At 36.7% G+C, this 13,058-nt stretch overlaps 1 protein-coding gene across 1 annotated transcript in view; it reads right to left on the minus strand.

Annotated features, from left to right (window-relative positions):
* Positions 1-11,320: 11,320 nt before the first annotated feature.
* The window catches only part of LOC134805119 (uncharacterized), a 2,559-nt gene continuing 821 nt past the window's right edge, over positions 11,321-13,058 (minus strand). Inside the window, exons 2-3 of the mRNA XM_063778418.1 lie at positions 12,298-12,525; positions 11,321-11,569 (exon numbers count right to left, since the gene is read on the minus strand). Coding sequence (XP_063634488.1) covers positions 11,402-11,569; positions 12,298-12,525 — 396 coding nt within the window. The 3' untranslated portion in view covers positions 11,321-11,401. The remainder of the gene's footprint in view (positions 11,570-12,297; positions 12,526-13,058) is intronic.

Genomic DNA, 13,058 nt, shown 5'->3' on the forward strand with positions numbered 1-13,058 from the left:
TTATGCCCAGGCTAATGGAAAGAGTGAACGCGCAGTTCAAACGATAAAGTTAATGCTCAAAAAATCAATTTTAAGTGATAGCGATTTTTATTTAGCACTTCTAAACTACCGAAATACGCCCCGCGACGGTTTGAGCTCCCCTGCGCAGCTTTTGATGAGTCGCAGATTAAGATGTAAACTACCAGTTCACCCAGAATTATTAAAGCCGCAACCTGTTAACTCATCTGAACACGACACAATGTTACTTAATCAGCATAAGGCCAAAGTACGGTACGACGTCCATTGTAAGGAATTACCTCCACTTGACATAGGAGATGACGTAGTATGTGTAGAAGGAAAAGCTAGGACTCGCGCCTCTGTGGTGGGTAAAGCCGCGACTCCTAGATCGTATATAGTTCAAAATAAGATGGGAGGTAAATTCCGACGCAATCGTCGTCATCTGATAAAATGTATGGTCAGTGACGAGCCGGTAACGTGTCCCCGAAGTCCGAGCCGCCGCAGCCATCAGCTGACTGCGGGGAGGAGTTCAAGGACGCCTGCGAAGATGTCGGTCAATCGGAAACATGCGAAAACCCGTCTTATGATAACGCCCATAAGGCAGATAATCAACAAATAGTACGGAGGAAACCGGCCTGTTTCGAAAAAAGACGTCGACATCTCTTCTAAATACCTAAAACTGGTATGGATGTGTTCCTCGTGATCTCTAGGATACGAATTGACCGGTTTTAGTTTATGGAGGGGGGGACGGGTCGAAAAAAAGGGGGGGCAAAGATGGCGGCCGACCATCATTGATATTTGTTCACATCTTGAGTCCTATGGGACCGATCGGTTCGTGTGATGTGTCGTTTGAAAGAGTATTAAACGTGCTATTATTGTTTCATAATAACCGTAGTCATAACTGTAGTCGTTAACAAAATATTTTAAAATTTTTGATTTTTTACCGTGCATGGATGGCATAAGTACTGATTATATATGCGTCTAACTTAATAAATTACAACTATACCGCAATTATTTTATTACAAAATATACGACACATTTCATTAGCTTACCAAAAACATAAGTTTTATTGGTGTATGATATTATATAACCAAGTAATACCGAATTTTGTTCAGCATGGGTCACTACGCACGGTCACGTAAATGGCGGGCGACCGACGTCAACTTTTCATTATTTCTCGGGTTCTAATTTATTTATCAATTGGTGATAGGTACCATTTGAAAGGTTATTAAACGTACTATAATTGGTTTCAAATAACTGTAGTCATAACTTTAGTAATTTACAAAATATTTTAAAATATATGATTTTTTTACCGTGCATGGATGGCATAAGTACTGATAACATATGCGTCTAACTCAAAAAATTATAACTTTACTCCAATAATGTTCGTACAAAATGGACGTAAAATTTAATTAGCTTTCCAAAAATATAAGTTTTATTGGTGTATGATATTATATAACCAAGTAATTACGAATTTTGTTCAGCATGGGTCACTAAGCGCTGTCACGTAAATGGCGGGCGACCGGCGTCAACTTTTCATTGTTTCTCGGGTTCTATTTTATTGATTAGTTGGTAATAGATACCATTTGAAAGAATATTATATGTACTATAACTGGTTTCAATAACTGTAGTCATAACTTTAGTCATTTTCAAAATAATTGAAAACATATGATTTTTTACCGTGGATGCACATGAGTACTGCTAAAACATGCTTCTAACTCAATAAATTATAACTTTACCGTAATTAATGTAATTACAAAATATACGAGACATTTCATAAGCTTTCCAAAAACATAAGTTTTATTGGTGTATGATATTATATAACCAAGTAATAATGAATTTTGTTCAGCATGGGTCACTGCGCACCGTCATATAAATCCCAACAAACAATTAGGCAACACTTAGCACCTATTTTCTTACCTAAAGACATAGCCTTGCTCTAGAATAGCTACATATTTAGTCTTAGTTTACAGTTTGCAGGCTCTGACATAAAAGTGTTTAAAAGGTTCATAGTCTATAGATTTAAGATCTACAGTAGCTGTTTAGGGCGCTATAATGCATGTTAAGCTGCTAGTGTTATAGCTTATAGCTCAAAGTGAATTGAACAACCTTAACATCTATATGAGTAATAAACTAATAATCTGCAATTTGCACTTAAGGTTCTAAACGTGTGATAAAGTCTTCTACTTATAGCTTTTTATATCGCAATCGTTACTTAACTCTCTTGTATGGCTTACAGTCGAACAGAGATGTTATGAGTCGGACGAGCGTTATTTAAATATCGTAGTACTCTCTAATCTCATAACTGTCAATACAGTCATATTTATAAGCTAAAACTACAATGCCAAACGTCAATGAATCAATAGGTAAGCAAAAACTATAAATTAGACTGTGAAATAAAATAGTAAATAAATGTAGATATTTTACTATATTGGCCTAATGTTACTATTACTATACTTAAAACCGGACTTCACGGATAGTTATTGTTCACTGTTTCCAAAATTAACCAAATAACAACACAGATATTAAGTACTTTATATGCAGTGGTCTTGCAATCATGAAAGCTACGAACTTAAGGATGTTATGAGTTATGAACCTAGAACTGGGCTTTTGTCAAAACATATTTATGTTTCCTGTGATAAAAGACAAAACAAATAAACCATCATTTATATCGATATTTCATAACAGAACCTCACATTTTGGATAGGTACCTACATTATAAAATGTACTGTCAAACAATAATAGATTGCTACTGGTCTACCAGGCGCTCGCCGCTTGCTTGCTTGGCGAAATTGGTCCTGGCTTACATATATGTTTATAATTGTACGGTAACTAAACAATATTTATGGAAAGTTAATAAAAAGTTTGTTGATTTTATTCTAAAAATTTCACGCTATATTTACTACAATATCTCTTTCTCAAATTATTACAGTCACTAAGCGAACCACTTAGGTAAAAATTAAACATTTTCTTTAATTGTTTTAAAATTGTTAATTTAGGGCCTCAGATTTCAAACAATCGAGTATTCACAGAAAATTTAATATGCTTGCAAATGGTATCCACCAAGTATCAGAAAAATAGGACCGGAAATATAATGAAAACTCAACGATGGCCGGGCTCTATTTACGTGACGGTGCACAGTACCCATGCTGAACAAAATTCGTTATTACTTGGTTATGTAATATTATACACCAATAAAACTTATGTTTTTGGAAAGCTAATAAAATTTCTCGTATATTTTGTAATAACGTTAATTGCGGTAAAGTTATAATTTATTGAGTTAGACGCATGTTTTGTCAGTACTTATTTCATCCATGCACGGTAAAAAATCATATTTTTTAAAATATTTTGTAACGACTACAATTATGACTACGGTTATTATGAAACAATAATAGCACGTTTAACACTCTTTCAAATGACACCTCACACGAACCGATCGGTCCCATAGGACTCAAGATGTGAACAAATATCAATGCTGGTCGGCCTACCACTTTCCCCCCCTTTTTTTCGACACGTCCCCCCCTCCATAAACTAAAACCGGTCAATTCGTATTCTAGAGACCACGAGGAACACATCCATACCAGTTTTAGGTATTTAGAAGAAATGTCGACGAAAATCGTGAAGGAGAGGACTTTTGTTTAATTTTCCTATAGTCTAAAACACATGCTTCCGATGGACCGACAGTCATAATGACGCGTAGAAATTATTCGCCGAAAATCAGTCTTAAGAAGTAAAATATGTTAAACAGAATTCAATTAAAAATACTCGTTACGTATATAGCCTACGCATAGGTATTTGTTATTAAAATAGCCAACTATATAACTTAATTATCAAATTAATTTATACTAAGTCGGAATAACCGAAGTAATTAGATCTTATTTAGTTCACCGTAAGGTTTAAAATCACCTGTCTAATTTTAACATCATAGTAAAATTATGATATCACGGTTTCATTTTGAACCTTACAGTCTCTTATCTTCTCTTATTTAAGGTGTTTGGTGCATCATAGACATTATAGTTATACAACCGTGAGAACACATAAAAATAAGTTTCATTATGCTTTGAATTAATTGGCTAGTATTATACTTACTTAGTAATAAGTTAAAGATAAACAGTTACTTCAGAAAAACCAATAGGTCGTTTAGACGTAGGTGTAAAAATATATCGGTCATACTTATAACTAAAATATACAGGGTGTGGCCTGTAATAAGAGCAAAAAATCAAACTGGAGATTCCTTGGAGTACCCAAAGTTACCACCAAGTGGTCCCGATGGTTCAAAATTCTTAATTTAGGAGAAATTTTAATTTAAAGTCAAGTTTAGCAAGCAATGGATTTTCACATTGCTTTACGGTCGCTTATCTGGCGTAAGATGTCATGGTACCGGGACGTCTTGGTACGCGCCTTTTAGTACAATTTATTTTAAAAATGAATACAGAGAAAAGTAGCTCTTATTATTAGGAAATCAGAACTCATTCAATGTGCAATGACACGTTATGTTTTGTTGACAAACTCAAAAAAACTTTTTTTTCTATGTAATGGAAACAGTTTTTAAAATAATTTAATTTCGTAATAAAAACCTCCATAAAACACTTAACTTCATTACCTACCTATTTGAAAAATGCTTTGAACTTTGTCAATATTGACAACTGTCAAGCGAATGCACAACAATTATTTATGTAATCCAATCTTATTTATGATTGAATTACATGATTGAACGGTGGAGCCAGAAGACGTTCAAACCAAGCTGTTGCACCGCAAACGATTTCCCGATAGGAGGCATACTGACAGTGACATCGTCAACGTTGAACGTAGTGCCACGTTTGCGGGACAACGAGCCTGCCTGTGCCCGGGGCCCGGGACGGCGGTGCAGCCTATCAGCCAGCGTGCAGGCGGTGATATTCGAGTCAGTTGCTGGCGGTATACCAGAGAATACTCCGCAATTTTGGACAACTACCAGTACCAATAAATCAAAACTATGTGTATTCTATTAGATTTGAGGAGAAAAAGTACCTCATACATAATGAAGTCATTTGATAAAATAAGGATACTTAATGATACATCACATCGAAAAAAGAAAAAGCACAAAAGCAATCTATCGGGCAAGATTATGAATGGAAACTGAAAAGTGTTATTTTTATAAATTTGTTAGATGTGTTAATGTAAGTACTTGTGTTATGTAGTTGTTTAAGATTAATAAACGCAGTAACTATACGTGTTTGTTCATTATTTTTTTCTTGGTGATGTAATTATTTACATGAAGCGAAAGATGTAGAGGGATATGCTTAGCCCAATTTCCATCCATGGGCAACTAATCACTATGTGCGATCAGTACAAGTATCTGGGTAGTATGATGCACCATTCTGGGAATGTGGATGCAACATTCAACACCGAATAGCCGCAGCTTGGCTAAAATGGTGAGAAGTGACTGGTGTTACGTGTGACAGAAGAGTGCCGGTCAAACTCAAGGAGGGTCTGGTATACAAAAGTATACTAAGGCCGGTTCTTATGTATGGCAGCGAGACGTGGGCAACGACTCAGACACGTAAGTCGCCGAAATGAAGATGCTGAGGTGGATGTGCGGCGTTACCAGGCTTGACAGAATCCATAACGAGTACGTACAAGGAGGCGTAGGCGTGCGCGACATCGCCGATAAAATGCAGGAGAGCAGGCTGCGATGGTATGGTCACGTAAAAAGAAGGCCTTCTGACTACGTAGGAAATTTGGCACTACAACTTTCCATTACAGGTCGAAGATCTAGTAGGGCAAGTTAAGCAGGAGAGCTGACCCCACCACCATGTGAGAATAAATAGCTAGGAAGAGAGAGATAGACGTAGCTACGACCTGGTCAAAGTGATCTTTGTATGAGAAATAAAGCTTTCCATTTCAAAAACTTCTTGGAAACTTTCACTTTCCACAACTTCCACATCTGTACTGTACATGGCTCTAAAGCGACCAACTAACCAAATTGGTTGGCCGTTCTTTAGTGTTATCGAAGGTATTTTATCACGGAAAAGAACAGAGGGCCGAGCTAAGATGCCAATCGTTTGCGCTTGTAGCGAACGAAACGGTTATCTCTCTCTATCAGTCGTCGATATTAGTGCGACAGCGAGAGAGAGAGAGAGAGAGAGAGAGACATTAGCGTGTCGTTCACTACGGCGCAAACGATTGGCATCTTGGCTAAGCACCCTGTACATATTTAGTACTTTGCTACAACAAGTACGTTGCGTTTTATTATAAGTAAAGTTCTTAATTCTTCTTTTCATTACGCACAGACTCTACCACTGTTTTCTACCGGAGTGCGTCGCCTTTCAAAAAGTTCATAATTATTGTATTAAACCTTCACAGTCACAAGCCATAAACCACGCATTGCAAATTTTTTAGGGATTGTTTACTCTATTCCTACATACATGACAATGTACGTCAAGTTGCAAAATCAAAATAAAGCAAAATAGAAATAATAAAATTTATTATGAATTAATCAGTTATGCACGTGAAATATGTAACATGATATTAACGAAACAAGAGTAAATGTTAACCGAGCTTTATTTTCAACTCAGAGCTACGAATGTGGGTGCACGGTCACCGTACGCCGTGTACATACAGCCAGATGAATTAGCTGTGAAATTCTTCGTTCGTTTTGAGACTTTTGAGAAGGCCCTACACCTAGTATTGCACATGTCGATGTCGTGTCGGAGCGGAGTCAAACGGAGAACAGGTTGTACCGTCGTTCGCAGTCGTTGTTGTTGAAAGGAAACATTCATACAAAATTTTAAAAGTGCAAGTTATCTCGTGAATCGTGAAGTTATCCAGTAAGATTGGCATAATTATTATCAGTGATTTTATAAAAGTGCGCATTTTTTGTTGGAACTGCTTAATAAACAGCTCAAGTTACTTTATAGCATCTCATTTCGCCCTTTTCCCGTCAGGTCCATTTGATAAGAAAACTGTTAAGTAATGTTGAAAGATGTGACTATTTAATTAGAATTGCATATGCTTATAAAGCAATATTGATGTATTTAATAAGTTTTTCAATATTATTGAAAACGATCGTAAACGTCAATGTCAAGTATTCCGACTGGACACATAATGTCTGCAGTACATTGCTGGGTCGATTAATTTTGTTAGAAAATAATCAAAAAAAAATTTTCATTTTAATTAATTGAAACTATTTGGACTTAATTCCTGACTAGTTAAAGGGTGTGTACTTTAATTTTTTGCTCTTATTACAGGCCACACCCTGTATATAGGTATATATAGTGTAAGGTCTTCTGATAAATATTAAAAAAAAAAAACGGGAATAGACTAAGTAATGTAGAATGTAATGGGTTGTTGTGACAGATAATTTATGTTACAAAACAACAAATTGTTTAGTTTTTTAAGAAATTCCTTTTGGGGGAGATGTTGTAGGTATTAGGTAGTTTAGGGTTCTACCCTCTTATGTTTTAATAAATCAGTTGTTGTCAAGGACTCGTGGTGTTTCATTGAACAGTACACAACGTAATACCAATTATTTATGCCTTACTACCGGACAAAACTGAACTGACTTACAAAAGGTTAATTGTTTACTTTTATTAGAGACATTCTCAACTTCAATATAGAAAAATTAAAGTGCGATTTTGAACCAGCTCTGAGGAATGCGTTCACATGTTTGTTTCCCCAGGCGGCTGTAACTGCCTGTTACTATCATTTTAATCGGGCCAGATGGAAACAAAGGGGACGAACTGAACGTTACAAACAAGAAGACGATCAGATTTTCTTCTAATTTACCTTTCTTGCCGGTTGGTTACACAGAAGCAGGTTTGAAGTGTATAGTAGAACAAGCTCCCAAAGATGACGCGACGAAAGAATTTATAAAATATTTTCGGCGACAATGGCGAAAATCTTTCTCAGTAATATGCTGTGGGGAAGAAAGGCATCGAACAAATAACACGTTGGAAAGCTGGCACAGGCGAATGAACACTCGTGAACCCCACAAGGCCACATTAATTTTATTTAAATAAATAAATAAATATTATAGGACATTTTACTACTAAGCCCCACGGTAAGCTCAATAAAGCTTGTGTTGTGGGTACTCAGACAACGATATATATAATATATAAATACTTAAATACATAGAAATCAACCATGACAGGAACAAATATCTGTATCATCATACAAATAAATGCCCTTACCAGGATTCGAACCCGGGACCATCGGCTTTATAGGCAGGGTCACTACCCACTAGGCAAGACCGGTCGTCAAAATACACCCTTACACAACATATACATCCTTAGACAAGAAGCGATGCTTAAAGATATTCGTTTGAAGCAATTTTACTTCGAGAGGGCACGCAGATTGCGACGTCATGTTCAATTTGACAAGATGTATAAGCATGAGATTTTAAGTTTGCAGCAAGGGAATATTAGCGTGTTGCAATTCCTGGAAAATGTTTCACGACTGAAAAGACAAATATTGCGTCTTAAGCAATATTTTTTTTTAAGAAAAGAAGTATTAGTTTTCTTTTTGCCATGTAAGTCAAGATGTCATTAATTTTCATTTTTGAATTATATAATTTAATTAAAAGTGTCGTTTTTGTATTTCAAGAAGTATTCATTTTGCGACAGAGTCATTTGACAATGTAGTCCTAATACTAATGAATGAGGTATTCATGAGTAGTTTTCTTCAACGTTGGTTTTCTGCTGTGTGTACATTTTCCGACGTAGACAACTTTGACTGTAGGTTTTTATGGTATAATAGACAATTTGCGTTGTAAATTTTCTGCCGTGTATAGCCATTTTGCGAGGTAGGTGTTCACTCGGACCCAAAATGTATACCTAAATTAACTAGAGTCTGTTCCGAAAGAGCAGAGACGTGGAATGTATTGGGCCCCATACATTCCACGACTCTTGTCTTTCAACACAGACTCTAACTACGCGTTCATTAAGAAAAAACATATAATGTCTGTTGTCTGACGGTAAGAATATTATTGAAGAGAAGGAAATATCCATTAAAATAGTCCTGACTTGACAAACTGTATCTCCATTATTTATATTTTTTATTCAACGCTGAACATAGGTTCTCCGGGCGTCATTTTGGGTATGGGCGCGCGGCGTGAAAAAGCGAGTAAGTACCTACGTAACATTACTTACACTTAAATCTCATTTTAAAGGTATTTCTTACCTTGAAATAATTGTCGTTTCTGGTTTATTGCAACATTTAAATTTAACTGAGTCTGTGCGGAGACGCATTTAGCATACTTTGCTCGCGCATATGATTAATTTTAATTTAGAAAATAAATATTTTTCAAGCAAATCAATCGTAAGTTAATCGTATATGATAACTTTAATATTTTTGCCTTCAATTTCTTTATTCAATGACTTTATTGACAGCATTGACAATACATACTTTTGTCTATGTTGTAACCGGACATGCAAGATTTTATAAACATAGACAAAGACAAACTGAAATAAAATAAACATAGTCTGTCAAGCCATTTCCGTCAGTAGAAAAAAGCGGCTTAATTAAAATATGTAGACGCGAGGGCAATCGTCCCATAGAAAATTTGAATGTCGCGCCTTTTGCTACTGACGAACTTGTTTGACCGGCTATAAACAGGTCAAGTAGGTAGAGTCTGGCTACTGAAATATTACACAAATGTATGGCGGGAAATTGAAAAAATCTTGGGCTGGTCTCACTTTGTGTAGTAGGAATTATAGTTTTGATACTAGAAAATATTTTTGATTTTCTGTGCACACGTAAGGTACCTAAGGATATATACTTGGTCAAGCAGATCTTGTCAGTAGAAAAAGGCGACAAATTTGAAAAATGTAGGCGCTAAGGTATATCGTCCCATAGAAAATTTGAATTTCGCGCCTTTTTTTACTGACAAGATTTGCTTGACCGGCTATAAGTTAAATATACGTTGACGTGCACTCAAAGTCAGCTCACATAATTTCTACCACTATGTAAAGTACAGTCAACGATAAACACATATGATAACACTTTCTCACCATATACCATTGTAACAAGGCGAAAAATGAAATGTAGTGTAAATAAGACCTACGAGGTGCGGTCCAAATATTTCTGGCTGGAATGGTTAGGCCGTTTACAAAAAAGAAAAAAATATGTCATTTTCATTGTCATTTATCCTGTTCTTTTGGATATAGATTTTGGGTTTCTATTGTTTGCGGTTTTTATTTCACGGCGATTAGAACAACAGGAAATGGAAACTTTTTTTCAAGCTTACAGCGAAGTGAACGAAATTGAATTGATCATACGGAACTCCGTGTATCGGTTCTCACAAGCCTTAAAAAAGCGCCGGCGCTGCTGTCAGTTGGCTGTCAAGTGTCAATTTTTGGTGTCAATCGTCGAAATTATTATTAGTTTCACCTTAGCCTAAGCGCGCACCACGATTTTAGTTTTTGCGACACGATTTTAGACTCGCGCTGTAATATATCGCAGAAAATTCACTGCGCGCACTGCGATGAAAAAGTCGCGGTTTGTTCATTCTCAACATGGATTTCGTACCAGTCGTTTGTCATGAAACGTTGTCTTTAATATGTAATCGCTGTATGAATTTGAGTATTTATACCACAAAGGTGATCTCCTTCTATTTCCATAATTAAATGGTCAACATCTAGCGTCTTCAGCAGCAGGTTCCGACATGTGGACGCTTGGAGAGCGATATGCCGACTGAGGTCCGGGTGCGATTTTATTATCGCAGTGCGCGCGGGGCCATACAACTCCGTATGCCGCAATTCACTTTGCGACAATCGCGTCGCGAGCAGTCGCGGAAAAATGTGACAAATCACAATTTTAAAATCGCTGCGATTTTTTTGTCGCATATGCGCGCACTGCCATATAAACACATACGTTACATTTCTGCGACTAAATTATCGCGCGACAAAAAGTCGTGGTGCGCGCTTGGCCTTAGAAATGTCAACTTATGCTTACAAATTCCTGAAATATTCAAATAATACGTCGTAATAGCAAATAAAGTATGGCTTTGCTGAGATGCGTACGTGGCAGTACGGCTCACAAGTGATTTTTAAGCGTTCAAATGAACACAAATATTAGAAACGGTAAAAAAGCGCCAACGTCGGGTTTTAACGCAACGCTTTTTAAGCTGTCGTGCGAATGGGGCTTTTCACATGGCACATGGTACCACAAAGTGATATTCTCATTTTTTTTTAAATTAAAATCCAAGTTCACGCAGCACACACGTTGAAATCATATGGAATGGCCCATGTTAGTTATTTCAGCATGTTGTTTTATAATGAGAGCGTTGACTTAAACAACGATGATGGAAGCGTAAAATGTTTTTATTTGGCGCGGTTTCGTATAAATAATAAGAAAAAATATTTTCGGTCAGACCACTTGAAAAAAGTTCCAGTTATTTGGGATGTTAACTATGTCAGGGTACAGGTCACATGCAACAGGGCCGACAGGGCGGGAATCGCCTCCGCTTCCGGCACGGGCGGCACTGCTTGCAGGGCATGCAGCAGTTAGCGTTGGGCTCCTCGCACTGGATGTCCTTGCACGCGTGCGTAGGGGGCTTGGGCCGAGCAGGCGCGCGCGGCGTCACCAGTTCCACCTTTTCATCAAGTCTTTCTTTATTTCGTTACCTACTCGAAGTTTTAATGAATTTATAGATAGAGTTAGACCATGTCATATTACAACATATTAATAATCTATCTTTTTCAAATGTATTATATCTTATATCTAGGCAAAAAGAATAGATAGTATAGAGGGGTCCTGTCATTGTAAATTTTGTAGTCACTGTAAATTTACTGCCATCTATCGACACACGACTAAAACTCAAAATGAAAACGTATAAAGTTATCAAAAAATGTATATATATGGATAAAATGATTTTATTATTTTTATATCATTTTGATCCATGTTCATTCACTGATATCTATGTGTCAAAATTGTTAAATATGAAACGGTGTCGTCACGCCATCTAGCCGAGGATAGGCTAAAGGTGTGTGCGCCACCTATTCGAGAATGACTTTTACTTGAATTCTGAGGCACGTTTTTTCCTTAGACTTTATTCGTCTTATACGAAGTTACATGGCTTTGATCTAGGTAAATAAAAATATTAGAGTCAAAGAGTTACAGATTGTGCCTGCGTCTATTATTTGCTATGGATTGCAGATTATGCAATTTGTAAATCCGTACACGGCGGGAAGAAGTTAATAAATGGCGATAAAAAATTAAAGAAATTTGAACATTTTGTAATTATATTTTAAGTTCAAGTGTCTTCAATAAAATATCTCGAGGTATCAACTTCTTCCCGCCGTGTACCTACGGAAATCTTACCTCGATATTGCCAGTTCGGTTGGGCTCATCGGTCGCCTTGCCGATTTTCAAGACGAACACATCCTTGTTGGGGTGCAGCACCTTATGTGCCTTGACACCCTTGGGCGCGTCCGCGGGGGTGACGTTGCAGGTGTTGCACAGGGACTTGTGCCGCTCGTGCTTGCTGTACGTGAGCTCCGAGTTTTTGGGGTTCCGGTCCGACGTGGCCTCACAAATATCGTCCGGTATCTGTCAATGATATGTAATTGTTGTTTTTTAATGTTTATGCTTACTTATTACATGTTATCGTTCTATTAATTCAGATAATTTATAACCCCTTCCGATTGATAAAGTTATTGTAGACAAATTACTAGTAATTTTGAGGTTATTAGATACAGCACGAAGGTGAAAAATCAATAAGTAAAGTTTTTTTTAGCACTCCAAGATCCATATCATCATATATATAAAATTGAAAAACCAGAACGGGATAAAAAACGAGCGAAGAAGCGAGATGGCGCCTTACATATTTCTAAAAAAGTTTTTGACACGTATCTCGAATACGACGCACGTATGATAAGAAAAAACTGTTTAAATCTATTATCTAAATATGAGAATAGAACTAGAGCATAAAAACTATCGCTTTCGATACGTATTTAATTTACAATAAGCAAAAGAAATTTTCATAACAATCTTCATTTTACGATGATCGACCATTTTTGGCAACTCTCGGTTAGTTTCGTTTCGGTGGTGGTACAGACAAAATTATTTGATGTGGTGCTATA

Source organism: Cydia splendana, chromosome Z, assembly GCF_910591565.1.
Source record: "Cydia splendana chromosome Z, ilCydSple1.2, whole genome shotgun sequence".
Taxonomy (NCBI): domain Eukaryota; kingdom Metazoa; phylum Arthropoda; class Insecta; order Lepidoptera; family Tortricidae; genus Cydia; species Cydia splendana.